Source organism: Bicyclus anynana, chromosome 12 (assembly GCF_947172395.1).
Source record: "Bicyclus anynana chromosome 12, ilBicAnyn1.1, whole genome shotgun sequence".
In the NCBI taxonomy this organism is placed as follows: domain Eukaryota; kingdom Metazoa; phylum Arthropoda; class Insecta; order Lepidoptera; family Nymphalidae; genus Bicyclus; species Bicyclus anynana.
Window position 1 is genome coordinate 12,711,736 of NC_069094.1, and position 27,937 is coordinate 12,739,672.

At 35.1% G+C, this 27,937-nt stretch overlaps 2 protein-coding genes across 2 annotated transcripts; one reads left to right on the forward strand and one right to left on the reverse strand.

The window, feature by feature from the left end:
* Positions 1–1,110: 1,110 nt before the first annotated feature.
* LOC112053573 (2-iminobutanoate/2-iminopropanoate deaminase-like) lies at positions 1,111–4,949 on the reverse strand. Its single transcript, XM_024093033.2, has 3 exons — positions 4,864–4,949; positions 2,249–2,475; positions 1,111–1,359 (listed from the first exon to the last, which is right to left on the reverse strand). Exons 1-3 carry the CDS (start codon positions 4,947–4,949, stop codon positions 1,220–1,222), a joined length of 453 nt encoding a protein of 150 aa, XP_023948801.2. The 3' UTR covers positions 1,111–1,219.
* Positions 4,950–8,944: 3,995 nt separating this feature from the next.
* Positions 8,945–26,746, forward strand: LOC112053575 (serine protease nudel). Its single transcript, XM_052884806.1, has 27 exons — positions 8,945–9,011; positions 10,370–10,483; positions 10,580–11,191; positions 11,425–11,482; positions 11,563–11,676; positions 11,816–11,953; positions 12,235–12,485; positions 13,096–13,253; positions 13,328–13,455; positions 14,377–14,557; positions 15,144–15,457; positions 16,085–16,383; positions 16,924–17,039; positions 17,267–17,426; positions 17,524–18,607; positions 18,721–18,890; positions 19,000–19,113; positions 19,189–19,366; positions 19,448–19,873; positions 19,958–20,146; positions 20,573–20,717; positions 21,494–21,650; positions 22,364–22,371; positions 23,183–23,552; positions 23,769–24,000; positions 25,097–25,228; positions 26,382–26,746. Exons 1-27 carry the CDS (start codon positions 8,945–8,947, stop codon positions 26,689–26,691), a joined length of 6,225 nt encoding a protein of 2,074 aa, XP_052740766.1. The 3' UTR covers positions 26,692–26,746.
* The last annotated feature ends 1,191 nt before the right edge of the window (positions 26,747–27,937 follow it).

Here is a 27,937-nt window from a genome sequence, read left to right on the forward strand (position 1 = left end):
AAAGATACATAAAGTCTCTATACATTAATTTCAATTATTCACAATAGTGAAGGCAGCGCATGCGAATAAGTCTGTTTAAGAGGATTTTCAGTCCGACCTGTATGACAAAAAATGTGATAACTCGGCTAATATATATGATACCAATATAAAATATAGCCTATAGCACTCCCCGATAATGTAGCATTCTACTGGTGAAAGAATTTTTAAAATCAGACCAGTAGTTCCGAAGATTACCCCATTTAAAAAATGTGACAAACTTACAAACTTACAAACTTTACCTCTTTATAATATTAGTATAGACTAGTATAGAAGTATAGATATAGATATGACAGTGTTTTTGAGCAAGAGTAATGAAAATTATATACATAGAATCTATTTAAAAAAAATCTCTCAAAGTGACTTTTCTTACCAGTCTAGAAGTAGATATTTTTTTATTGAAAGAAAAAGACATGTGTTACATTTTATTTATTGGTACAACACAATATTAAAAGATACAACATATTAATAAAAACAATTTGAAATATAATATGAATAAAAAATCACCAATTAGAAAATTTCAAACGAAAGTATACTTTATCAATACGTGACTACAAACATGCAAGCATTAACAAACTCGACAAATTTAGATTAGGTATTGTAAATAACTTGCTAACTTAGACGACGTAATTTAGGACAAGTGTAATATTTGATCAAGACTACTCCATACTCGTATGTAATAAACAACAAACCACTGTAGCGTTAGATAATAACGATTACGACAAAGTATTTGTTTCCAAGGAAGTTACTTAGCAATCTGCTGAAGATACTGAATATTAGGTATGTCATCCGGTGTCTACAGGTGGATATCATACAGTATTAAGATGACATTTCTCAATTGATTTGATGTTTATAGGTTGATAATAAAGACCAAATAGTGAATAAGCCAGTCGGCATGTAAGCCTATGTGCCCATTGTGCTTGGAGTGTCTACAAATAAACGCAAGATTAGTCAGTTCTTAGTAGAGCTAAGGGTGGTTATGGCCACGTTAAAACCAGTCAGGGTTATGGGTGTATTGCCAGTAGGTCATTTAACATCAAGGAAATTGCAGTGAAGATTTAACTTGACGTATAATTAAAAAAAAACTGTTAGGGTTGTAATCTGACTTTGACAAGTATTACGTAAATAACTTCCCTTGGGTGTCACAAACATGATTTTTTTGTATTTTTATTTAGTTGGAATATTATTTTGAACAAGGACATGGTCCGGCCTCTGCTATAGTCAAATCTCCACTCAAAGCTATGGCTTCAATCTCCACTGCAGCGCCAAGGGGTAATTTTCCCACTTGAAATGTTGCTCGGGCTGGACAGTCTCTGGTGAAAACTGCAAGAAAAAAATACAAATAAAAAAAAACTCAATTTGCCTACTTTTGCCATCGACTGGCTCTAAATATAGCCAATGTCTTCCACAATCCGTCAGGTGGGCCATCTGCGATCGATTATCTATAGTTACTTATAATAAATCTGTAGAGAGGTCAATTCTGTACATGAAATACATTTCCAGAATAACTATTAGGGGGTGATTATTGATCGATATTGATACCAAAAAAGCAATCAGTAAAATTTTTGTCTGTCAGTCTGTATGTTCGTTAAAGAAACAATAACTACTCGATATATTTTAACGAAACTTGGTACAATTATTCTTCATACTCCAGGGCAGGTTATAGTATACTTTTTATCACGCTACGATCAAGAGGAGCAGAGCAGTGAAGGGAAATGTTGGAAAAACGGAAGAAGTTACTCTATTTTTACAGACATACTACTGTAAGGGCTGGATTAAAGAGGTCTAAAGTCGGACGAAGTCGCGGGCATCCGCTAGTTACATAATAATAATAATAGTAAAAGCCTTTATACGCTGACCTTTTACATTTTGACTTATAAATAACACATATTTTAAATTCAAGTAAAAATAAAATAAAATATAATTTTAGCAACCACTTTGTAGGTCAGGTTGTCCTGCGACATAGGCCTCCCCCGCTTTTTTCCACTAATCTTTGTCTCGAGCTAACCTCCTCCATCCTTTTGGTAAATCATCCTCCCATCTTTTGATTTGACGTCCTTGACGTCTTTTTCCGTTTCGAGGATACCACTCCATTACATCCTTTGTCCATTTTCCTCTATCGCTAGTTACATAATAAAATATAAAACTAACCCAACGACAATCCACCGTAGTGCTTTTCCCATCAACTATTACTTAACAAAAGTCAACTTACATTGACCATATATTTCGTTAACAGTTTTGAAGTCGTCTATATTTCCAAGTAGAATGGTTGTCTTGACAACAGCTTCAAGGGAAGACCCACCAGCTTCCAAGACGTGTTTCAAGTTATTCAAAGCCTGGCGTACTTCGTTTTCAGCACCACCGTCCACCAACTTTGCTTGTGGGTCCAGTCCTAGTACTCCAGAGATGTATAGAGTATGGTCTACTAATATTGCTTGACTGGAAAAGAGATTTAGAATATTAACTTATTGAAACACAGCTAAAACTCACGTGATACAACGTCGGAGTATGCACAACTAGTTTCAAATCCATATGGGGCCCTTAATCATGAGCTGGTTCTTGCAACGCGGTGGCGCGTGCTGCCGCTCGCAGCGTGCGTTGAAAGAGAAGTTGAAGGGTAGGGTAGTGAAGGTTCCGTTACACTCTCCGATGGTTAGTGAATCTTGATTGGACGCGCCTTTTTGTAAACAAACCGAATTATAGTCAGGCAAGTTCTTTGATGACACTCCCATGATATGCGGGCGACGGGGGGAAAGATTGCGCGGGTGTGAAATCGTGCGTGCAGGGAAGTGAGGTGCATCAGTCGTAGGTTTTTCATTCATCGCTACACGCCACCCGGCCCGCGCGAACCATCGGGAGTGTTACGAACGAAGGTGCCATATAACACTATCTTGCTCCAAGTTAGTTATTTACGACATCGAATGAAAAAGCGATTTCCGAGCTTACTGAATGATGAATTATTATATTAAAATATTCTTAACTAACGGACGCCTGTAACTTGATCCGCGTCGAAATTAGTTTTTCCCATATTCCGTATATGTTAATCCAGAGTAAAATCTATAATTCCATTCCAAATTTCAACCAAATCGGTTTGCCGCAGCGTAAAGGAGGAACAAACATACTTACACACACACACACACACACACACACACACACACACACACACACACACACACAAACTTTAACCTTTATATTATTAATGTGATATCCCTAGCTTAGGAGTAATATTATGTTTAAAAACTACATGGGTAATATTCTTATAAACAATCTAATTCCCTATAGCAAACCATAAATAAAATAAATATTTATCAGAATAATGTGATTACGGATTACTTGGTCACATTGTGTTATTCGGAAAAGCAATTTCTTTTGTTATCAATAAAGGGCTGTTTATTTGGTAAACATCATTCGGCTAAGCCTTCCGTCCTTTTCCGATCTATTAAATAAATCGGAAATGGACATTTCTCCTAGAACTCCGATTAAGAAAAAGAGAAAAACTATATTAATAGCGATTTTCCGATCTTCTGGATCATGTTTTGATTACTATTAAATTTTTACTTTTTACTATTTAAGAAAACGAAGGCTTTAAATACTAGCGGACGCCCGCGGCTTCGTCCGCCCATGAACCTCTTTAGCCCTTACAATAATGTCGCTACAAAAATGGAGTAACTTCTCCCGTTTTCCCAACATTTACCTTCACTGCTCTGCTCCTATTGGTCGTAGCGTGATGTAAAGTAAATCAACCGCTATATAAATGTACCAAGTTTCGTTAAAATCCGTCGAGTAGTTTTTGTTTCTATAACGAACATACAGACAGACAAAAATTTTATTGATTACATTTTTGGCATCAGTATCGATCACTTATCACCCTCTGATAGTTATTTTGGAAATATATTTCATGTACAGATAAGTCTGGATGAAGGTTCTTGTAACAGTAAAATGAACAGCCAGGGCGTTTGTGTGTTAAACTGAAGAAACGTTAGCAAAGCAGAATTTTTATTATAAACTATCGTCCGTTAGTCCTTGAGACGATTTTAATAAATGGATTTTGACACCACACAGCGTTTTTAATTTGCTGACGTTCCTGCCACATGCAATACGATACCATCCTCAAAATAGAATCATCGTCCTGAGGGACTCCCCAGGACGACGACACGCTCGACTAATGTCTTGAGTACCAGCTTTCATAATTTATGTTTCCGGTAGCTTCTCATCTTCATAACTTCGTACATAATTGCACATACAAAACCCTCGGTTCCCCCAAAGAGGTCATCGAATTGCAACCTATTAGAGCCCCCGCTCACTGACAACTTTTAGTTGGCCGACTAAGTTGCCGAGTATACTAACAGGTATAGCGATATATGATAGCCCGCACATCTACAGCAACTATAATAAATAATAATGATAAATTGGACGCCGATCGTATCAGAGTAGGGATTCACTTTCGATTAGGGTAGTGGCACCAAAAGATGAACGTTTAAGCGTTTTGGTCAACTTAAAATGCATGTAAAGCAAATACTTCATTTGAAATGGAAAAATCCTAGTTCCCGAAAAGTTATAAAAAAAAAGTAATTTGATTGCCAAATTTAGGGATTTACCACAGTAATTGAACACTACCCATACAAATTAAAAAGTTGCGGAACTAAGTAGTAAGCGTTGGCAACTTAGTTGTTCGATAGTCGGCCAACTAAAAATTGCCAGTGAGCAGCTACCCTTATTTCTTATCAACCGGACAGTTACAACTGGATATGCCTAGCTGGCTCTATTAAGATTATTTAGGCTGTGCGTCAGTAAATTAGGATAAAGCATTTTATATACATAGATTACCTGTAAGGTCCAACCGGTTTGTAGATGTGAGGAGACGAAACTATGATTTTTGTTACTTTATGCCGTTTTGCAACTGTCTCAGACATTTTAAGGAATTGGTACTAAAGGATATCTAACAAACTTTCAGATAACTCTTAAATTTACAATATTATTTTGGTAATTACTTAAACACTCAACATTTTTTCCTTTATATTGTTGCCTAAATTTTCTTCAGCATTTGGCAAGACATTTTTAATAAAAATCACCGCGTAAAATTTATTGAGTTTATGAAACTTGACAACATCTCATGAAAAATTGAAGTCAGTGTCAAAATGTTTTTAAGAAAAAAGTTGAAATTTGCATAATTTTGAGGTTTTATGCGAAATGTTATGGAACGTTAAAGTTTAAATCTCTTTTATTTACCAGTATGCATAGCATGCGACCCCTTGGTCCTTCAAGGACCTTCAAGGACATATCTTGTGAAGAGATATATTTTTTCATGTTATATATTTATGCATTTCAATCGAGAATTTGCCGTCGTTTCAAGCGTTGAATTGCATGTGTTAACTGGGCAGACATGGTGATACGGGTGGTTTCTGAGTCTAGCTGTGTACTTCTTGTTACTGAAAGGAGATCATTCATTTTGGGCCCTTTTTGAAAGTGCCGGCCAACGAAAAAAAATAGCACGAATCGTTAGAACTAGTCGTTTGGAGTAATAGTTAATATGGCATGAAAGTTGTAGGAGGGCTCTGAACCAAGTTATACAGGTTCGACTATTCGTTATTTCCATACATTTTATCAATTTTCAAAAGTGCCCGCCAAGAAAAAAACTGGTACGTATCGTTAGAACTGTCCATTTGGAGCAATAGTTAGTACGGCTAAATTGTTGTAGGACTGCACTGAACCAAGTTATACAGGTTCGATGACTCGTCACTTCTATACATTTTACTGAGTTTTGTAAGTGCCCGCAAACTAAATAAATCATACCTATCGTTATAACTAGCCATTTGCAGAAATAGTTACTATGGCATAAACATTGTAGTATAACTTTGGGTCGAGTTATAGTTTCGATGATTCGTCCAATCCATTTATTTTATTGATTTTTTAAAGTACCGTTTAACAAAAATATGGTACTTATGATTAAAACTGCCCATTTGAAGTAATAGTTAGTATGGCACAAATGTTGCAAGATTGTTCTGAACCAAGTTATACAGGTTCGATGTCTCGTCACTTCAATGTATTTGATGGAGTTTTGTAAGTTACAAAGTAAATACTATCGTTATAACTATTTATGGCATAAACGTTGTAGTATAGATCCGAATCAAGTTATACTGTTTAGATGATTCGTCAAATCCATATATTTTACTGATTTTTTAAAGTACCGTTCACCTAAAATATGGTACCTAACGTTAAAACTAGTCATTGGGAGCAATAGTTAGTAACACGTTGCACACGCTTCAGAAAAATTCTAGTACTGAAACAAGTTATATAACTTTCATTCATTGATTTCCGAAAAAGTTGGAAAACATAAAAGCAATAATAAAATATAGAAATAATGATTCTAAGCATTTGCACAAATTCAACATTATGGTGCAAATGTAACTAAAAATTGTGTTATTGTGCATTGAGAGAAATAAAAACGTTTTATTAAGTTCTTCAAGTAATGGTAATTTCGGTTTACAAGCTTGAATAACATAACAAATACACGCACAACGGCGAATCACATGGCCAAGTGCAGAAACGGTCCAGAAGGAAGAACATAACAAATAGTGTTGACACAGCTCTTACACCATGGTTACATTTATTTCATATTATTAGTTAACTATTCATCATTATTACCTATTTATTGTTACTCATTACATTCAGATATCAACAAAAACATAATTGACGAATCATCGAACGCAAATAACTTGGATCAGAGCAATCATACAATGTCTCTGTCATACCTACCAACTAACTGTATTGCTTAAATCGATAAAATGCATAGAAATTAAGAATCATTGAACTTGTATAACAATGTGTTTGTTATACTATACTAACTATTACTCTATTCTTGTTATACTAACTATTGCCACAAATGACCAGTTAAAACGATACGTATCATTAATATTGTCGGTGGGCACTTACAAAACTCAATAAAATGCATATAAGTGACGAGACATCGGACCTTTATAACTTGGTTGAGACCAAACCTACAGCATTCGTGACATACTAAATATTACTCAAAATGGACAGTTCTGACGATAAGTGCAGTGATAAGTGCATATTTTTGTAAAACGGCACTTTGAAAATCAAATCGTATTATTTACGTATTATTTATATTGTTGGTGGGCACTTACAAAACTCAAAAAATATGTATAGAAGTGACGAGTCATTGAACCTGTATAACTTGATTCAGAGCAATCTTACAACATTTGTGCCATACTAACTATTGTTCCAAATGGGCAGTTCTAACGATACGTATCAGTTTTTTTTCTTAGCGGGCACTTTTAAAAATTGACAAAATGTATGGAAATAACGAATCGTCGAACCTGTATAACTTGGTTCAGAGCCACCTGGCAACTTTTATGCTATATTAACTATTGCTCTAAATAGCTAATTCTAACGAGTCATGCCATTTTTTTTGTTGGCCGGCATTTTCAAAAAGAGCCCAAAAATGTATGGAGCATGAATCTCCTTTTATTTCTTCTTTTACTGTTTGCATTTCTAGATGTTCGTGAATGGAATACCAGAAACGGTATTCGTAGAAACCACGGCGCGTTCGACATATTGTTTCAATACTTAATTTTGTGTTCTTTGTATAATGGTCATACTGATAATTGTCTTATAGACAAGTAGCTTGTTTTCTAGGGATAACCTGGTGTTCCGAGCAAATATACAATACAACCCCTTAAATCGATGGTAGATCTCATCCATCTTGGTTTGGATATGTTTTTTCCAAGTGAACCTACTATACTTGTTTATTACCTTTTGGAAGCTGGTTGTTGCAAAATACTACAATTTTAATTTTAACTAGCAGACGCCCGCGACCATACAAACTTTCAACCTCTATTCTATCCCTTTAGAAATCAAAATCCTTTCTTAGCGGATGCCTACGTCATAACATCATCTGCCTCGGGCTGCCATTTGGCATGCAGGTAGCCAAATGGCAGCCCGATCCGTCTAGTGGTTTGGGCTGTGCGTGCGTAGATTACTATGTCATTGAGTCGCCTTTGAGTTTTATATATTTAGATTAAATAGGTTGTTACCTAATAATGAATAATATCATAATTATTTCGGTCAGCATAATATACATACATTCAAATGTGAAATACACATATGAAGCTGTAATAATAAAACAATAGGAACCCATCAGCAGTTTTGAAAAACTCTGTACAAGCAAAATTGCGACCTCAATATAGATGTGGCAATGCGACAGTAGCCTTAACGACATGGAGACAATCAGTTCTTAGTATACATTAATTATTTAATTTATAACATAAATTATGTGTTTATTTGGTGACAGTGTTTAGATACGTGTTGGGTTATAAGACGTAAATGTGAGTATAAAATGTTATAATAGGTTGTGTCGTATTTCATTAAACTACTATTCATAGTTTTCGAGAGAGTACGTACTACGTACCTACGGTACGTCTTTGCTGATAGAAATTTGCAGCTAATTCGTAATTTGCACTAGCCACGACCAAACTTTACCAACAGAGACAATTAAGTAACTATTCATGTCGGAACTTCATTAAAATTTATTAATCATCATCATTATCAACCCATATTCGGCTCACTGCTGAGCTTGAGTCTCCTCTCAGAATGAGAGGAGTTAGGCCAATAGTCCACCACGCGGGCCCAATACGGATTGGCAGACTTCACACACGCAGAGAATTAAGAAAATTCTCTGGTATGCTGGTTTCCTCACGATGTTTTCCTTCACCGTTTGAGACACGAGATATTTAATTTCTTAAAAATGCACACAACTGAAAAGTTGGAGGAGCATGCCCGGGACCGGATTCGAACCCACACCCCTCCAGAATCGGAGGCAGAGGTGATATCCACTGGGGTATCACGGCTTCAAAAAAAATATATTCAAGGCTTTTTATTTCATATTTAGATGATTGCTCCTGAAGAAAAGAAAATGGTCGGTCTTCTCCCCATGGATCTGGCTGAGACAAATAAGGGTAACCATATCTACCATATGTATATTAATATTTAATGAATGTAGCAATGTTCTTGACTTAACGACATTATTAATAATTTAAACGATATAATGTAAGCAGTATGTGTCTACAAAATTAATTAATAATTCAATGTTCATAAGATTAATGTAGCACCGCTTGATAAAACCAGTATGCCTGCAATATATATACTAATATTATAAAGCTGAAGAGTTTGTTTGTTTGTTTGTTTGTATGATTGAACGCGCTAATCTCAGGAACTACTGGTCCGATTTGAAAAATTCTTTCAGTGTTAGATAACCCATTTATCGAGGAAGGCTATAGGCTATATTTTATCCCTGTATTTCTACGGGAACGGGAACCACGCGGGTGAAACCGCGCGGCGTCAGCTAGTCTTTAATATTAAGGCTGAAACTAACATTTTAAGCCACCTCCGGCTTGTTTTCTTTCCTGAAGTTAATTAATATTCCCTTATAAGTTTCATGCTTGATAATAATGTTTTCTAGATTTTAATTAAAATCTTTACCTTTTAAGTATTCCGTATCTCAAAAGGAAAGAAATGAAACTCTAATAAGATCGTTAATGGCGGTATAATCATTCTCAAGTGGCTAAATTTTTATGAATTATTGAGTTGCGCAGCAGCGATACCGGTGCGAAAAAATCCAGTCCTGCAATTGACCAACCTGCACGCACAACGCGGTCATTCTATGGGCACTAACCTTATGGATAAATAGTCCTTGAAAGAGGCCCATGTCTAGCAGTGGACGTCTGTTGGCTGATAGAATAAGATCACTATGTTGTCAGTCAGTCTGATTGTCTATCAAAACCCTTTATCTAGGGAACGAGAAAGTGCAGAGCTATAAACAGACCACTAAGCAGTAATATATTGGAACTCTGGTACCAGATTCGCACGGTAACTAGCCACGGCCTATGTTTATAAGGAAGACCAGGGCCTATAGTCATGTGGCACATCGATTTTCTACAAACGCTAAACCTTTGAGAACTAACAAAATGTATGGAAATGACAGATCTGATCGATAACTTGATCACGTGACCTGTCGATAACGAATGTCATTCTCATACATTAAATAGTTTTCGTTTAAGTAGAGCGGAATTAGAAAACAGAAAAATCAAAATTTTACCTGAGCTTAAATAGAACCAAATATTATGATTTACTACTTACTACTGCAGAAACTTAATATCAACTAAGACTCTAATATAATATGTTGTCCCAATTCATATATATTGATTAATATAAATATAATCCCTCACGCACTGACCTAATTATTTTTCTTTCTATTTTGAAAGATTTTCAGTAATTTTCTCTTCTCGGATCATTAAGGAAACCTTCGTTATTTCAGAAAAAGGCGGCCTAAAATGGTACCCTCTTCTGCAAAAAATACTAGCAATATTGATTATAATTATATTTGCTGCTGGATTTTTCGGTTTGATCTTAAGGCTACTAGAAAGTAATTGTAAGTATATAATAAAAATAATTCATTTTATTGACTTTGAAGAGCAACCAATATTAAACAAACAACAAACAATTTATTTTTAATTTCCAATTTTAGCAAAAATCCAAAATACAGAATTGATTTTTGTGTCGGGATTCAGTGAAGAACAAAACATTACAACACTATACGACAAGATGGTTATATTTATCCAGCCAAAAAATAAAACATTGAACACATTTTCAAGATCACGTAATAAACGAGAAACTGTTTCTTTTCCTAAAAATAATACCGATTTAACTAAAACACATCTCGTGAAATTCAAGGATAATAAAATACAGAGGCTCCGGAAAATGATGTCAGAAAAAGATGTTTTATGTAACGATGAAAGTCACAAAGAAGCCTGCAAAGAATTGGTTATGAAAATAAAGTTGCTAACAGAAAATAAATCAAAAAATGACGATGATAAAAATAAATTCAGTAACACAAAAAATGGTATAGATATGAATATCAAAGGGAAATCAAATAAAAACCGTGCAGATATACCAAAAAAGGGAACAGCGCTTAATTTTGTGAGACCAAAGAAAAGCGTAACTCTAGAAAACTCTTATGGCATTCCTAATCAAATGAGCCATTCACATGCCACGTTTCCACGTGAATCATCTAGTCCACAATTAACAGATACCTGTTTATTAGCACGTCTCATGAAACAAAGTTTTCCTGAATTACAAGGTAAATTGGTTTTTTAAATATTGATGATCTATATCATAATTTTAGCACTAGCAGCATACATAATACAATCATTTGAATTAATTCCCATTCCCATTTTATTCTTTCTTTTGCTTTGTTAGTTTTTGTTATTAATATTTCAACTATTAAATGAAAGAATTACATACCTACATTTTTAACATTGCTTAATATTGTATCAGTTAAATTTATGTGTTTTTTGTGATTTTTACTTATAGGTGTTTACGAGAACCCACAGTTAGACTACCAATCACAGATATCTCCATATTCTTCGAGGTACGTATTCATAATAATTTATTTGTTATTAGCACTTCAACTAAAATTACCTAATTTAATATTAAATGTATTAATTTCAGACATGTTCCGTCAAGTTATATATCTGCTTATAATCATGAACGTGATGTGGAGACACTCAAACATAAACCACATCCTCAAGATGTTGAAATTGCTATGCATTATATAGAACCCAAGTGAGTTAATATGTTTATTGTTTCTTATGTAATTAGTTAACTTGTTAAGTGTACATTTTTTCCTGTAAAATTTACAAAGTGTGTGAAGACGGAAATCTGTAAGTGCGTGTTACCAGTAATAAGTGATCATATTATACAGATCGGAAACTTGGGCGCTATGTGCATCAAAAGAAGGCTCAGAGTCAGACATCGGGCTATGGGATAAACTATGCTCGGACTTGGAGTATCTCTGCGTGATCGAACCATTAGGGAGATTTGCAGATAAAGAACTCAACGAGTAGCAAAGTTATAGTTGAAGGGCATTGTTGAAGAACTCTGGAATAGCGAATTGCAACTGAAAGCGCAGTGTTAGATGACCCCCTACTAGCCGGACTGACGACATCCAGCGAGTTACAGGGAGACACTAGATACAGGCATCTCAAAACCATGTAGTTTAAAAGTTCAGTTATTCTAAGACGATGAATCGTCTAATTATGATGATGATGATAAATACTGTTGACTGTTATTAAGATTGTAAGGTGATTTATATTTTACAATACGGAGTATTTATATTTTCAGATATAAAAATATCCTGCCAAAAGATGCATTATCAAATTCTTCAGTCAAAGAAGTCGAATGCCCCGTCGGCATGATGTCCTGCAGTGATGGCAGTAGCTGTGTCGATGAGAAAGATTGGTGTGACGGGCAGGTAGATTGTAATGACGTCAGCGACGAAGCGAGATGCACTTGTAAATCTCGTGTGGATGTAGCGAGAATATGTGACGGCTATTTCGATTGTCCTTTCGGTGAAGATGAAATGGGATGTGATGGTAAAACTATTTTGTAAGATATGATAATCTAGAAAGAGAGCATGCGATAGTAAGATTTATCTCATTTTATGAAGGCTGAAAAATCCAATCTAAAGTCTTCATAAAATGATGTAAGTATGTACTGTTATTAATAAAAAATAAAGTTAAAAACTATAACCGCGAATACGTAAAAAGGGGTCTAAAAATAACGAAACAAGAAAATATTTCAGATCGAAATAGAGAAATGTATAGAATCGATGTGGTAGTCAAAAAGGTAAATATTTATCTATACTAATATTATAAAGAGGAAAACTTTGTTTGTATGTTTGTTTGATTGTAATGAATAGGCTCAAAAACTACTGTACCGATTTTAAAAATTTTTTCACCATTCGAAAGCTACAATATCCAAAAGTAACATAGGCTAAATTTTATTTTGGAAAAAATAGGGTTCCGTAAGATATTTAGGTTTTTCGGACACAAGGTGTAAAAAAACAACCAGAAAAGTATTTAGGGGTAGGTAGGAGTAGGGTAGGAGTAGGGGTAGGATAGGGTTAGTTGAAAGTTTACACCGAGTTTCACGCGAACGAAGTCGTGGGCGTCGGCTAGTGAATGATAAATCTATTCTTTTCAGGTTGTGATGAAGGATCTTTTAGCTGTGAAGACACCAATACTAACACACGAGTTACATGTTACTCTAAGGATGAACGCTGCAACAACGTAGCCGATTGCCCCAACCACAAAGATGAAATCGATTGCAGTATGCTTGCGCCCACTCTACATAAGAAACCTGTAAGATATTACATTCTAACGTAAACGATATTAAAGTAAACAAAAATTTGCATTTATATGAGATCTTTTTACAGCTGTTTGCAATATCTAACACTGAAGGCTATCTGCATAGGAATTATAAAGGTAACTGGTACGCAGTTTGTAACAACCCTTACATGTGGGCTCACGATGCTTGTCGGCGTGAAACGGGACTCATTATACGGTAAGATTTCTATTTAATCTAATCTTCTCAGCCTGTATAATTTGCTTACAAAGCCAAGTTTACTTCTGCCCTTAGGCATTGGGATTTGAAGGTTAGCTTCTTTGCTTCAAAGTGGGTCGCTAACATAGGGAACTAACTGACTCTGTAAAGATCACTATCAGATATTAGTGACGTTGACCAACGGCTTGCTGAGTATCACATCTACACTGCCAACTCTTATTGAGAATTTCATAAACAATAGTAAAGCTTTTAATATTTCTCAGCCCAAAGAACCAAACTCATCTTAGACTATCTATGCTGCTGCAATACGCGTAGGTGATAATGTATGCGTATGACTCTGTACCGATCAATGATCAGATTTTAATGATATTGAGCGGGATGGACAGATTAACATGCTCCTAATGGGGATGCAACACAACCAAAAACCTAACTCTAACTTCGACTGATACTGAAAGTTCGTTGATAAATAAAATAAGCTCAATATTTCATAACTCCTAACTTTTTTACGGCCTCCGTGGCGCAGTGGTATGCTCGGTTGATTTACAAAACGGAGGTCCTGGGTTCGATCCCCGGCTGGGCAGATTGAAAATTTCTTAATTTGTCCAGGTCTGGCTGGTGAGAGGCTTCGGCCGTGGCTAGTTACCACCCTACCGGCAAAGACGTACCGCCAAGCGATTTAGCGTTCCGGTACGATGCCGTGTAGAAACCGAAAGGGGTGTGGATTTTCATCCTCCTCCTAACAAGTTAGTCCGCTTCCATCTTAGACTGCATCATCACTTACCATCAGGTGAGATTGTAGTCAAGGGCTAACTTGTAAAGAATAAAAATAAAAAAATAAAAACTCGATTTAAGATGATGCAAAGTCACTTATGTTAACCATTATTAAATTTTTAGTTAAAATAAAACTTAAATTGTTTCCAGACCACCATTTATTCAAGTTTTGCCAATCGATCCACTGCTGAAGGTTAACTATATAAACAACGCTCTGGGAGGATTAGTTCACACACATAATGAATGTCTTAACGCTTCTGCAGTGTATGTCACATGTCCTGATTTACTATGTGGAACTAGGATGCTCACAACATCTCAACTAATAAAGGAGGTAATCTCCAAGCTGTTTTATACTGTCCTTTCATTTAAATTTTTAATGCTTTTTTTGAATTTTACAAATTTCAATAGAAATACGATTAAAATGTCTGTCTGTGATTTCAAAATGACTGTTTCTGAAGTGTTTCTAATTAATTAAACGATACTATACTATTCTATCTAGCCCCAAAGTAATCATACAGCGTTTGTTGTTGGTGCTAAGATAGCTGAGTTTATATCATAATATATGTATTTTGTTCGGATGTATGAACACTGGAAAATACCCATGTCCATTACACAAATATTTTCCAGTTGAGGCAATTGAACCTACGACCGTGGATGCACAAAGCAGGGTCACGTAATGCGGCCGTCAAGCCATACTAAAACACAAACAAAAATTTTGAAAGAAAGGCAAAAAAGTTGCAGGCATTCATTCATTAGTTTGGAATATAATTCATTTGAATAATATATTGGACATCACAATTGCAGATTTTTTCAAATATCTTCGTTTTTTTAAGATCCCAAATAAACAGGAAATATTTAAAAATGAAACGCAAAAACTTGATAGGATAATATATATTTTTATGATATTTTTATTACAGGACGCTGCAATAGAAAGTCGACTCTTTGGTCGGAATAAACGATTCCTTTTACCATATCCTGCCATGTTTTACGGAGGTCGAGTAAAAAGATACGTAACAAATAAAAATACGGAATCAGATTTGCTTCGCAAATATGTAAGCGGCGAGGAGGAAACAAGGAGAAAACGGGCTGAAGGACGGGTTGTGGGTGGTAAGCCAAGCCAACCTACTGCTTGGCCGTGGGTGGTAGCACTGTACAGAGATGGGATGTTTCATTGTGGCGGAGTTATTATCAACCAAAATTGGATTATGAGTGCAGCGCATTGTGTTAATAAGTAAGTTTTTTTACTATAAAATCTTGTTTAACAAAAAAATTTAACCGACTTCAAAATCACAAAAATAAACTAAAAAGCGAAAAATAACATCATACGTGCTACCTTCTGATCACTTTGAAGGCGGTGCCAACAAATCATAAGGTTTAGGATTTAAAGAATCGAATATCGAATGATGTATGTAACATCATCATTCGAGGCCGGTGTCAATTTAATCTACACCAGTTGTAAATCTAGACGAGAGAAGGATAAAATGTCAATAAAGAGCAGCGGAATCGAAAATGTCGCTCTCTCTTTTATTGTTATGGGACGAAAGAGAAACGATATTTTACCGTTATTGGTTGATAATATTTATTTTTCTCTTCAGGAGATATATTACATGTTAAGCCTACTGGGCACAGCACAGTCCTTACTCTCTTTTAAAGAGTCTTCTTTCTTATTAAATCATTCCAATCACTATAAATAAGCCAAGTTATACATACTTAAAACACCACATATCAAGTTGTAGCTAATTTTAAAGTATGTGTTATTTGGTATTTTTATTCTTTAATTACTACGCTTTATTTTCTAAGTAATTCTATATTCAAACAGTTGGTTCTTTTATATTTATATGTTTTACTTTATTTTTAGATTCTGGCAACACTATTACGAAGTGCAAGTCGGTATGCTTCGTCGCTTTTCGTTTTCGCCTCAAGAGCAAAACTATCGTGTAACTCATGTTATCGTCAATCAGAATTATAATCGAGAGAACATGATAAACGATCTTTCTCTGCTAAGAGTTAAACCTGGTATACAGTTTAGTAGATGGGCCAGACCTATTTGTTTGCCGAGTCCCGAGGTTGCTGGCAGTGACTGGATGTGGGGACCTCCAGCTGGAACTATATGTACTGCTGTAGGGTGGGGTGCCACAGAAGAACGGGGACCTGATCGTATGTAATTTAATTTTATTAAAGACGAACTCAATAGAAATAAAGTCAAGAATGATGGTGATGATGATGATGATGATATAAATCACATAAAATTGATGTCTTACATTATTAGGATAAGCAATTCAGAATGATTAGACCGATTTCACGATCTCTCTCTCGCAGTTCATACTGCTGTAGTTCTCAACAGAGAATTACTGGGTTCAATTCCCATCTCTAGGTCTAGGTCTGGTCTGGTAGTAGATATTGGCCTTGGCTAGTTACCACTCTACCGAAAAAGACGTATTGCCAAGTGATTTAACGATCCGGTACGATACTGGTACGAAACCGACAGAGTATGGGTGAAATGAACCTGTATCTCTTCCAAGTAAGCCCGCTATCAAAAAAAGGCTAAATTGTCACAACACCGGATGAAATCGGTCAATAGATATAATTGCAGGTGGTGTTCGATATTTTATCTATTTTACTAAAATTACTATTTTTAATGTAACAATATAAAATTGTTTGAATATAAATTATAAACGTTTCTTCATCTGATTACAGCTGATCATATGCGTGAAGTAGAAATACCTATTTGGGAACATTGTAAACACGAAGAAGATCAATCCGGTAAAGAAATATGTGCAGGTTTAATGGAAGGAGGAAAGGATGCTTGTCAAGTAAGTTAAATTCATTTTGGAAACAAAAGGGTAATTAATTTAATTAAATGTCCTATACGAAGATTAAATTGTAAATCATAACATAGTGCAATTATCAGTATCAACTTCAGCTACAGCTCAGTATATCATAGCTTATTTACCTTGTGATTTGAAGACTCATACGCTTACCTACTATCGAGGCACATGATGCAGTACACACAAATATTAAAATTTCATTTTAATTTCAGGGTGATAGTGGTGGTCCTTTATTATGCAGAAATCCTATGAATACTCAGCAATGGTATGTGGCAGGTATCGTAAGCCACGGCGATGGGTGTGGTAGAAAAGACGAGCCAGGAGTTTACACACGAGTCAGTTTGTTTGTAAATTGGATAAAGTACCATATATGTAAGTCCAAGTGCAAGTTTATATTTAAATTTAATAACTATAATGTTTACCAAATAATATGCCATAAAAATAATAAATATTTTTTTTATATTGACAGCTTCAAAAAGATTGCCTTTAATTCAACCAAAACAAGAATGCCCAGGTTTTAGGTGTGATTCAGGAATTTTAAAATGTTTACCTAAAAAACGAATGTGCGATAAAATAATAGACTGCCTTGATGGAGAAGATGAGCTTAACTGTGACATTTCAATAATGGAGTCAAATGAAAAATCTCTAACTGTGAATTCTCCAACGAGAGAAGTCAGTGAAAATTCTAACAGTAGTAAAGCAAAGGAAACGAACGAAATTGATGACTCCTTGTCATCTGAAGATAGCGCAGATAATGATAATATAGTTACCACAACTAAAACGCTTTCAACCACTTTGATTAATGAGTTCATTACTGAGTCTACAAGGTATAGTAATGATGATGTTAAAATTGAAAGTACAACAAAATATTGGAAAGATATGGAAAATGTTACATCAAAATATAAAAAACATAAGCCTTTAACCGATTTGGATACAAGTGCCAGTCATTTCATGTATGCTTCTACTATAGAAATCTCAAATCCAGATTATTTTGAGGATTTCGGTAAACAAGAGTCAAATGAATTTGTTACTTCAGACCCTATCAATGATTTAACAAATAAGAAGCCAGAAATACATGCAGTGGCAATAGATACATCAAAACATTCTTTACAATCAATGTCATCTACTTTAGATAAAATGCCTATTCAAAAAGAAAATCTTGAAGATATTTCCCTAAAGACAACGACTTTCACGACTGTTTATCAAACAACAACTGATAACAATTATGAATTTAGGGAGTACTTAGAACACGATACACAAAATTTAGAAAGTAATAAGAGCAAAGCTGCCAAAGAATCCCAAGAATTGATAGTTGAACTTATGCCCCAGGCTAATATAATTAATGATGGCATAAGTAACATAAACGCAGAAAATAAAAAACATGATCATTCATTTTCTGAAGCCAAACATGTAGAAAATAAGTCAGACGCAACAAAACCTTTAGACTCAAAGAATGAAAATTTTAGTGAATTAGAAGATATTACACTTTTGGAACTGCAACCGGCAAAAATAAGGAAAAAACATTTATCACCAACGGAGTTTCAATGTAGACGGTATGTGATAGTTACATGAGGATAATCCTCATGTAATCGTTTATTCGTAATAGAACAATCAAAAGAAAATGTAGATATTAATATTATTTATAAAATTCCCTTTAAAATTTCAGAATTTATCAAATTGTGCCTTATGCATCTCGGTGTGATCATAAACCTGACTGTGAAGATGGAACTGATGAATTAGATTGTACATGCTTAGATTATTTAACGACTTATGACAGTAAGCTGATATGTGATGGAAATTTTGACTGTGCCGATGGACAGGATGAAATTGATTGCTGTACGTAGTTATTATAATACCTTGAATTACTAAGGTTTAGTAAATATATCTGAAATTAACGCACTCACCTTAATTTATTTAACATTAATAAAAATAACTGTATTTTTAGTTACATGTGAGAAAAGCCATTTTCTATGTAAACGGAGTCAAATTTGCTTGGACACAAAGTACATATGCGACGGAACACCACAATGTCCATTAGGAGAGGATGAAATAGACTGTTGTAAGTACAAGATTACTAATCACAGTTCAACAAAGAATTACAAGTGAAATTAACTAATTTATTAATATATTTCAGTTACTTTGTCGAACGGTAAACATATAACTTACGATGTAAGTGGCAGACCACTGGTCAATTTAGAAGGATATATAACAAAAAGGCATGAAAATAATTGGCAAATAGTCTGTGAAAAAGACATGCAAATTAAAATGCAAGAAGAAGCTGCGATACATATCTGTCGTTATCTGGGTTTCAAGTACAGTATTTTTAGTACTTTTATTTTTTACCGTATAGTGGTCAACAGCTAATTTTCTAATCAGATAATATACTTTTTCAGTTCAGCTAACAGATATTTACTAAAACACATAAATATAAAAGATAGCCTCGTCAGTGGTGGAGGAGATCATAACAAAAATAAACGAGATATTGATTTCGAAATTCCCGTGCACTTTACTTTTAAAACTGAAGATACGAATAACTCACTAAGAAATGTGATTATACCGAAACCTGAAATCATTAAAGAAGAATGCGTGCCTAATGTTACAAGAACATGTATGACTCTTTATGTATTTTGTGACCATTCTTTGTTTACACATTTTGATGTAACCCAAAACCTTCGTACAAGTAAAGATTTAGAAGATGTTTCATTATTCATGTGGCCTTGGGTTGCTCAGGTTTATGTCGATGGATTATACAAGTGTACAGGTGTCCTTGTAGATTTATCCTGGGTTTTGATAAATCACTATTGTTTACAAAGTTATTCGTAAGTATTTTTAATTATCTAATGAAATAATTTAATTTATGAAATAGTTTAACAAAATTACAATAAACAAAATTTTCATTTTAGTTTTAACCATAACTACATTACTGTAGTACTTGGTACACAACAAACTTTACAATCTACGGTAGGTCCGTATGAACAAGTATACCAAGTTGATGCTAAGAAAGACTTATATCGCAGCAAAGTTCTTCTACTGCATTTGAAAAAGCCTGCAGTTTACTCTGTTATGGTAAAACCAATGATCGTGACGTCCTTGTAAGTACATATTTTATATTAAGCTTTATTACGAGTTTACCCTGTAAATGTTTATCTAATTGAGAAAGAATTCCAATTTATATGCGATTATTAAATTCAACAAACAATTAAAATGTATTTGTTTCAAATAGGTCAATTATTTCAAATTAACTTATTACATTAAGAATTTTTAAAACGTCAAGTTTGACTATTTATAGAGAAGAGTCTCTATAGAAAATCAGTGTGAAGACCATTCATTTTCTTTGCTATTAAGAAAAAATAGTCGTAAGTCATGAAAATGTTAATTGAGTTGATGAGCATTTAAAACAAGTTGAATGAGAACAATTTCGCATACTAGGATATATTAATTATTATTGTTGTCAATAACAGACTTTTTTATGTAATGTAATTAATTATACAATGCCTAATCTAATCTAACCTTTATAGATTTTCTGAAGATACGCAGAACTCTATATGCGTTGCCGTTGGTTCAACAAAAAATAATAAGTCATTCACTGTCTTCTTAAAAGAAACAAATAATTGCGATCAACGTAGCCGGTGTTTCATTCCAGAGAGGAACAGTTCGTGTCCTGTAAGTTTACATTATAATCAACTAAATTAAAACTATTATAATATCGTATTTGCTGTATTCTTCGTTAACGCGTGTACATAATTATTTCTCATCTTTCGTTTTAAATGTAAAAGCTTAGTAAGCATTTAATTTGGCTCTCAGTTTTGATGTTTACAACATACTGGAATTTGCGTCTTGAAACAATTTCAAGCATCACGGAGCATTTAATTTCGTTCTAATTATGACGACTGTATAAGCAATGCGAAATGTAAATCACAATGATATACCTACCATTCGAAATACAAAACTTAGTCATTAAGTGAACGTGGCTTATAAAAAAATTTGAATTCTACATTTAAATTAAAGGTTTTAGACTATGTATAGTATGTATAGTATGAATTAGGAATGGAATGATTGAACAAAATTCTTGTAACCATTCTTTACCATAATCAAAAATACGACACAATATTGAATCTGTTGTGCATTTAAATACCACAAAATTTGTTTTCATAAAAATAACATATCTTGAATTTTTATGCGATATATTTGTTAATCTATACTAATATATAAAGCTGAAGAGTTTGTTTTGATTGTAATCTCAGGAACTACTAGTCCGATTTGAAAAATTCTTTCAGTGTTAGATAGCCCATTTATCGAGGAAGGCTGTAGGCATATTATCCAAGTTTTCTTACAGGAACGGGAACCACGTCGGTAAAACCGCGTGGTGTCAGATAGTAATAATAATATAATCGATAGGCATTTAAAATTATTCTACAAGATTATGTTTTGGTTTACAGACAGACGTACATTCTAACTGGGCTGGAATAATTAGTTGTCATACAAAACAAGGATGGTACCCGACAGCATCGTTTGTACAAAATACCATCGATTGTAGTAAAATAATAGTGGGTACAGATATCGGAATTCTCAAACATGAGATTAAAAGCTATAAAGGTACGGATGTTCCATTTTTCGCTAATAACGAACGGTGCGCTTACACGCGAAATTTAAAAAAATCTAAAATTCATTTATTTAAAGTAGACTCAGTTTGCAAGCACTTTTGAAACGTCAGTCGACTATTTGTAAAGTTTGTACCACTGGGAATCCAGGTTCTGTTGAAACAGAAAAGGCAAGAAGCTCAACATTTGCTATTTTTTTTAAAGTCATACAGTATTATAATTTACAATTGATAACAATAATAAAATTTCTTGTAGTTTTACTTCTTGTGTAAAGGTGGAAGCTGATCCAATGACCTCCAAGCACCTTTATCATAAAGGAACTCATCAATGATGTAGTAACTTTTTACGGAGCAAGCATTGCTTGGCAACACGTCTTTGAAGCAATCATCAACATCATGACCATTAACAACCCATAATCGGCTCATTGTTATGCAAGAGTCTCCTCACAGAATGAGAAGGCTTAGGCTAGGAGAGGAAATAGTCCACCACGATGGCCCAATGTAGATTGGCAGACTTCACACATGTAAATAATTAGGAAAATTGTCAGGTTTCTTAAAATGCACACAACTGAAAAGTTGGAGGTGCATGCCCCGGAACGGATTCGAACCTACACCCTCCGAAATCGGAGGCAGAAGTCTATCTACAGGGCTATCTCGGCTATGATGCAGTTTATAAAAAATTTGACGTTACAAACGAAGATTTTTTCAGATATTGCAGTAAATTATTTCATGTAGTCATGACGTCAGTAACCAATATTGGCCAGAATGTAGCAATTTTAATTGCCCGTGTATCTGCAGCTTTAGTTAGGGCGTAGAGAACTTTCTTATTAATTATGTTAAAACTCGTATGCATTAACAACACAAGCGAAGTTACTAGATACCTTGTTATTTGTTCCAACATGACTTGTTTGAAAGCCGTGCTCTGATAATAACGTATCTACCCACTTTTAGTACACGAGTTTCCACTCAACTAACCTGAGGAAGGATGAAACTGAATACGTAACTAAAATAACATTTTATGCATCGAAACTTGAATAGCAATGCATTATGGGAATTGTAAAATATTTCTGGTTAAAACATACTAGAGCATTTAAAATCTTTATAACATATTATAACGCCACACCATAAATAACTAACACTAAACAAACATTTGTTGGAAGACAGTATCAGCAAAGGCACAATGGCAATTTAAAGTCGCTGCATACGTACCGTAACGAAATGTGGTGATAAATGTAAACACCACGTCGCCGTTGCGTTCGTACCCCCTTGACGTTTATCAAAGTGTATTAAGAATTTTTAAACCGATTTTTCATTTAAAAAATCTTCCAGTCCGTCCAAAGTGAAACACGCAACGTAAGCGTAGGCGTAGGCTTCTTCAAACAAATCATCATCATCATATCAGCCGATGGACGTCCACTCCAGGACATAGGCCTTTTGTAGGGACTTCCAAACATCGCGATACTGAGCCACCTGCATCCACCAAATCCCTGCGACTCGCTTGATGTCGTCAGTCTACCGGGTGGGGGGGTCGGCCAACACTGCGCTTACTAGTGCGGGGTCGCCATTCCAGCACTTTGGGACCCTACCGTCCATCGGCTCTTCGAACTATGTACCCCGCCCATTGCCACTTCAGCTTCGCAACTCGTTGAGCTATGTCGGTGACTTTGATTCTTCAAACAAATGTGATGTTATATTTACAGAAAAGCCTATGCATAATTCTATAGAAGAAAATGTACTCGACGATTGCGAAGGTGCTCGATGTCAACGAGGCAAGTGTGTAGAGTTACGAAATGTCTGCGATGGAGTTACTGACTGTGAAGATGCTGCTGATGAATCTAAAGAGTCATGTAGTAAGAAACACGACATTTGTACCCATGATCCTCTATATCATGGATGTGGTAAGCAATTACTCAATTGACAATAGATATAGACAATACATCATTCACGGAACGTCTGATCCAATTTTAACTGGACTTTACCTGACAGAAAGCTAATATTATAAGGCTACAATTTTGCGCGACAGAAATTAACCACAAAATGTGTCATCAATCAATCCGTTTTATTCCGATATTTCTACAGAATTTAGATCTCCGCAGGTATTATTATTCTTTCAGAATGTCCCGTTGGTCAAATGAAATGTAACAATGATCGGTGCATCCTGAAGGAACTTTTCAAAGACGGCCATGACGACTGCGGGGACGGCACGGATGAGCCCGGCCACACCAAGTGCTCGGATTATCTCAGTCGAGTCATGCCGTCGAGACTCTGTGATGGAATACTCCATTGTCATGACCGGAGCGACGAGGACCCGATGTTTTGTAAATGTCACGCGAAGAAAGGATTTAAGTTAGTACCCTGAATTTTTAGAACTTACCTTACCTTACTTTCTAAATCTTATACTTAGGTAGATTACTCAAAAAGATGGTTTGACTGAACGCGATATTTCTCAGTAAGTAACTAGCTACTGGTTCGAATTTAAGAATTTTATTCAGAATTCAGAAATTAAGCCTAACCATAGTGCAACCATAGTTGGTTGAACCCCCCGGTGACGTAGTGGTGGACGTAGTGGTCCCACATGGAGCCATCGGCAATTACTCAACACGAAAAAAAATAGTTGGTTTAACTGTGCTCTGGAAATTAGACAACACATTCGGTTCAATCAGATTTGAACAGAATAGGCTGCCCATATGTAGCCTTTCTGGAGACTATTATAACCTAAATTCTAACGTTGTAAAACATTTTAAAACGTAACGTTTAAAAGCTGACTTATGATGATGACAACATTTATGGTGATGACCAGTGTGCATTTTTCAGAGGTACCTACCTAACGCGCCCCAAATTATATTGTGTTAAAAAAAACAATAAATTTTTCTTGGCGCGTTCTAAATCCAAATTGAAATTCCGTTTGGGAATGTTACAGATATTTACATTAAACTTACTCTATTTCCGTTTCCGACAGTATCAAAACAAAGGAGATGGTCCATTTCAGGTACTTTTGTACCCCGTATCAATAAAATTAAAAAAAATACAAGGATCTTATTAAGATTTATTAAAGTGAATAAATGTAACTAAATAAAAAGAAATAAATAAAATTAAAGCCCAAGTTTTTAAGGTATATCAAGATGGCGCTCTTAAAGCAACTATGACATGACAATTAACAGCAAACGTCAAATCGATTACTGCATTGAAAACGTCATCAATCCGCCATTATTACCCATACTAGTGTTGCATTTCTTGGGAGATAATTAATATTATTTCGAAAGAATTAAAGTAAATTCGTAGATTTATATAATCAAGAATAGTTAAAAAAAAATATTTTCTTTTATTTCCGCTAGGGTACAATGACTGGACCTGGGCTCCATACAATTTTGGACCATCTCCTTTAATAAACAAATTTTGTATAAACTTTTAGCATATTTTGATAATTTATTTCGTGTTCCAGGTGTACTAAATCGTCGGTACCGCCAGATGACTACTGCGTGGCTTTAGACGTGGTGTGTGACGGGGCTCGCGACTGTCCAAACGGAGAGGACGAAAAGAATTGTATCGGCCTGAGTGCGCCTAAAGGAACCCCGTAAGTTTATTACACTTAAATGCCTGTTACTACCTTTTGATAAGTGTTTCATAGCTTGACAAAACTTCAACCCATTTTCGACTCAGTTGAGCACGAGTCTCCTCGCAGGATGAGAGGGTTAGGCAATATGTTTTTCCTTCAACATTATTGAGACGCGTAATATTTACTCGTAGCGCATAACTGAAAAGTTGGAGGTGCATGACCCACACCGGAATCAAACCTACACCCTCCGAATTGAAGGCCATATCCACTGAACTATTACGGCTCTCAAACTTATGTTTAGACTTTTCGATACTTTTTTATCAGAAGGTGACGAAACCAGCTCTTTGAATTAAACCATTGGAGGAACTTGGTGGGTTTTAGTGACTAATCACCCCTACCACTAAAAGGGAGGACTGGTCTAAATGAAGCGGCTAATGATGAATGATGAATTCATTACAAAGTCAGATTTCACTACTTAATTGGCCTAAATAGGATATATTGGCCTAAATAGGATATATTGGCCTAAATAGGATATATTGGCCTAAATAGGTCAACTCTCATTGAAGCGAGTAGATAAACTCACATAACGGAAAAAATCTATATAAAAAAAAGAAAGTCGTGTTAGTTACTCCACTTATAACTCAAGAACGGCTGAACCGATTTTGCTGAAAATTGGCAGGGAGGTAATTTAGAGCCAGGAGAAGGACATAGGATACTTTTTATAAAAAAAAAATAATAAAAATAAAATAAAATAAAAGTCGGGTTTTCCTTCCTGACGCTATAACTCCAGAACGCACAAACCGATTTCCACGGTTTTGCATTCGTTGAAAAGGTCTCGGGCTCCGTGAGGTTTATAGCGAAGAAAATTCAGGAAAAATTTCAACGTAGGGTAGGGGTAGGGTAGGGGTAGGGTAAGGGTATGGTATGGGTAGGGTAGGGGTAGGGTAAGGGTATGGTATGGGTAGGGTAGAGGTAGTTGAAAGTTTACATCGAGTTTCACGCGGACGAAGTCGCGGGCGTCCGCTAGTATCCCAATAAAAAGGCATAATAAAATTAAATCAAACATAGTGTTTTTAGTAAGTAATAGACTACTAACTAAAAAAAAGTAGATTATTTGCTATTAAATACCTTAGTTCATACTTCATTAACTGTTGCGTAAAATTATTTTCAGGCATGGAACTGGAGAAGTAGTAATAAGATCACACGGGGTGTGGCATACCAAATGCTTTCCCTCGCTGAACCACACCAAATCCCAATTAGAAGCGATTTGTCGAGAGGTAGGCTTCATCAATGGCCACGCGAAACAGCTGCCATCTCTGGGAACGCCACAACAACACCAAAAACTTGTTGTTGATACGTTTTCTGATGTAACGCTCAACAACAACACGAAAATCAAACTAAGAAACAGCTATTTACCAATGGCAAGGAAAGTTGTTGTAGAAAATGAGAATTGCTATCCAGTTTTTATAGAATGCTTGTAGAGTTAATAAGTGTAGTTCTATTATATAATAATTAATGTATTTCTAGTTAGTATTTAAATAATATTTTATGTGAAAAAAAGAATTATTAAAGTAATGACGTTGTTTTATTATTTATTATTAATTTTATGGTTTTGCAAGTAGCGTCATCTGTTAGCATTTATTGAATTCACTTTAAGACTTCTGAGAAACAAACCTCATTGCAAGATAGTTCGCTAAAATCCTACAAGATGGCACTATGTACAAAAATTTACAACGCGCACTACACTACACAAAAAACCAAAGAAACACTAGCTATCGCCCCGCGTTTTCACCTGCATAGTTTCCGATCCCGTAAGATTAAGGGAATAATGCTCAAATAAAGTAGTTTTCTAGTTAAAAAAGAATTTTCAAAAATGTTCAAAAAAAAATTTTCAAAATAAAATTTCAGTTCAGGTTTCGTGGTTTTGTAGTTGTAAAAGAATTTTCAAACAATAACACCAATTGCGCAAACTTTACCTTTTTATTAACCGACTTTAAAAAAAGAAAGAGGTTATCAATTCGTCGGAATCTTTTTTTTTACTTCACCGATTACTCGAAGACACCTGATCCGATTCAATTTTTTTTTTCGTTTGTTATGGTATGCTTTCCGTTTGGTCCCATTGTAATCATGTTAGGATCTGATGATGGAATCCTGGAGAAATCGAGGGGAACGTTCGAATATTACAGGGACAACTAGTAAGTTTGTTAATGTTTTCAATAAATAAGTATTTTAAAGCACTACAATTTAAAGAAGGCCGGGGGTTGATCTGATGATGGAGCCTAAGCATAGATGAGGTAACTCCTCATCGATTTCATTACTTAATTCATCATCATCATCATCATCAACCCATATTCGGCTCACTGCTGAGCTCGAGTCTCATCTCAGAATGAGAGGGTTTAGGCCAAATAGTTCACCACGCTGGCCCAATGCCGATTGACAGACTTCACACACCCAGAGAATTGAGAAAATTCTCAGGGATGCAGGTTTCCTCACGATGTTTTTCCTTCACCGTTTGAGACACGTGATATTCAATTTCTTAAAATGCACACAACTGAAAAGTTGGAGGTGCATGTCACGGACCGGATTCGAACCTACATCCTCCGGAATCGGAGGCAAAGGTCATATCACAGCTCTATTAGTTAATTACAATGACCTATTCTAAAATTACATTCTTTTAGTCAATATTTAAATTAGGTACCTCACAGTCACAGCAGTTTAAATATACGG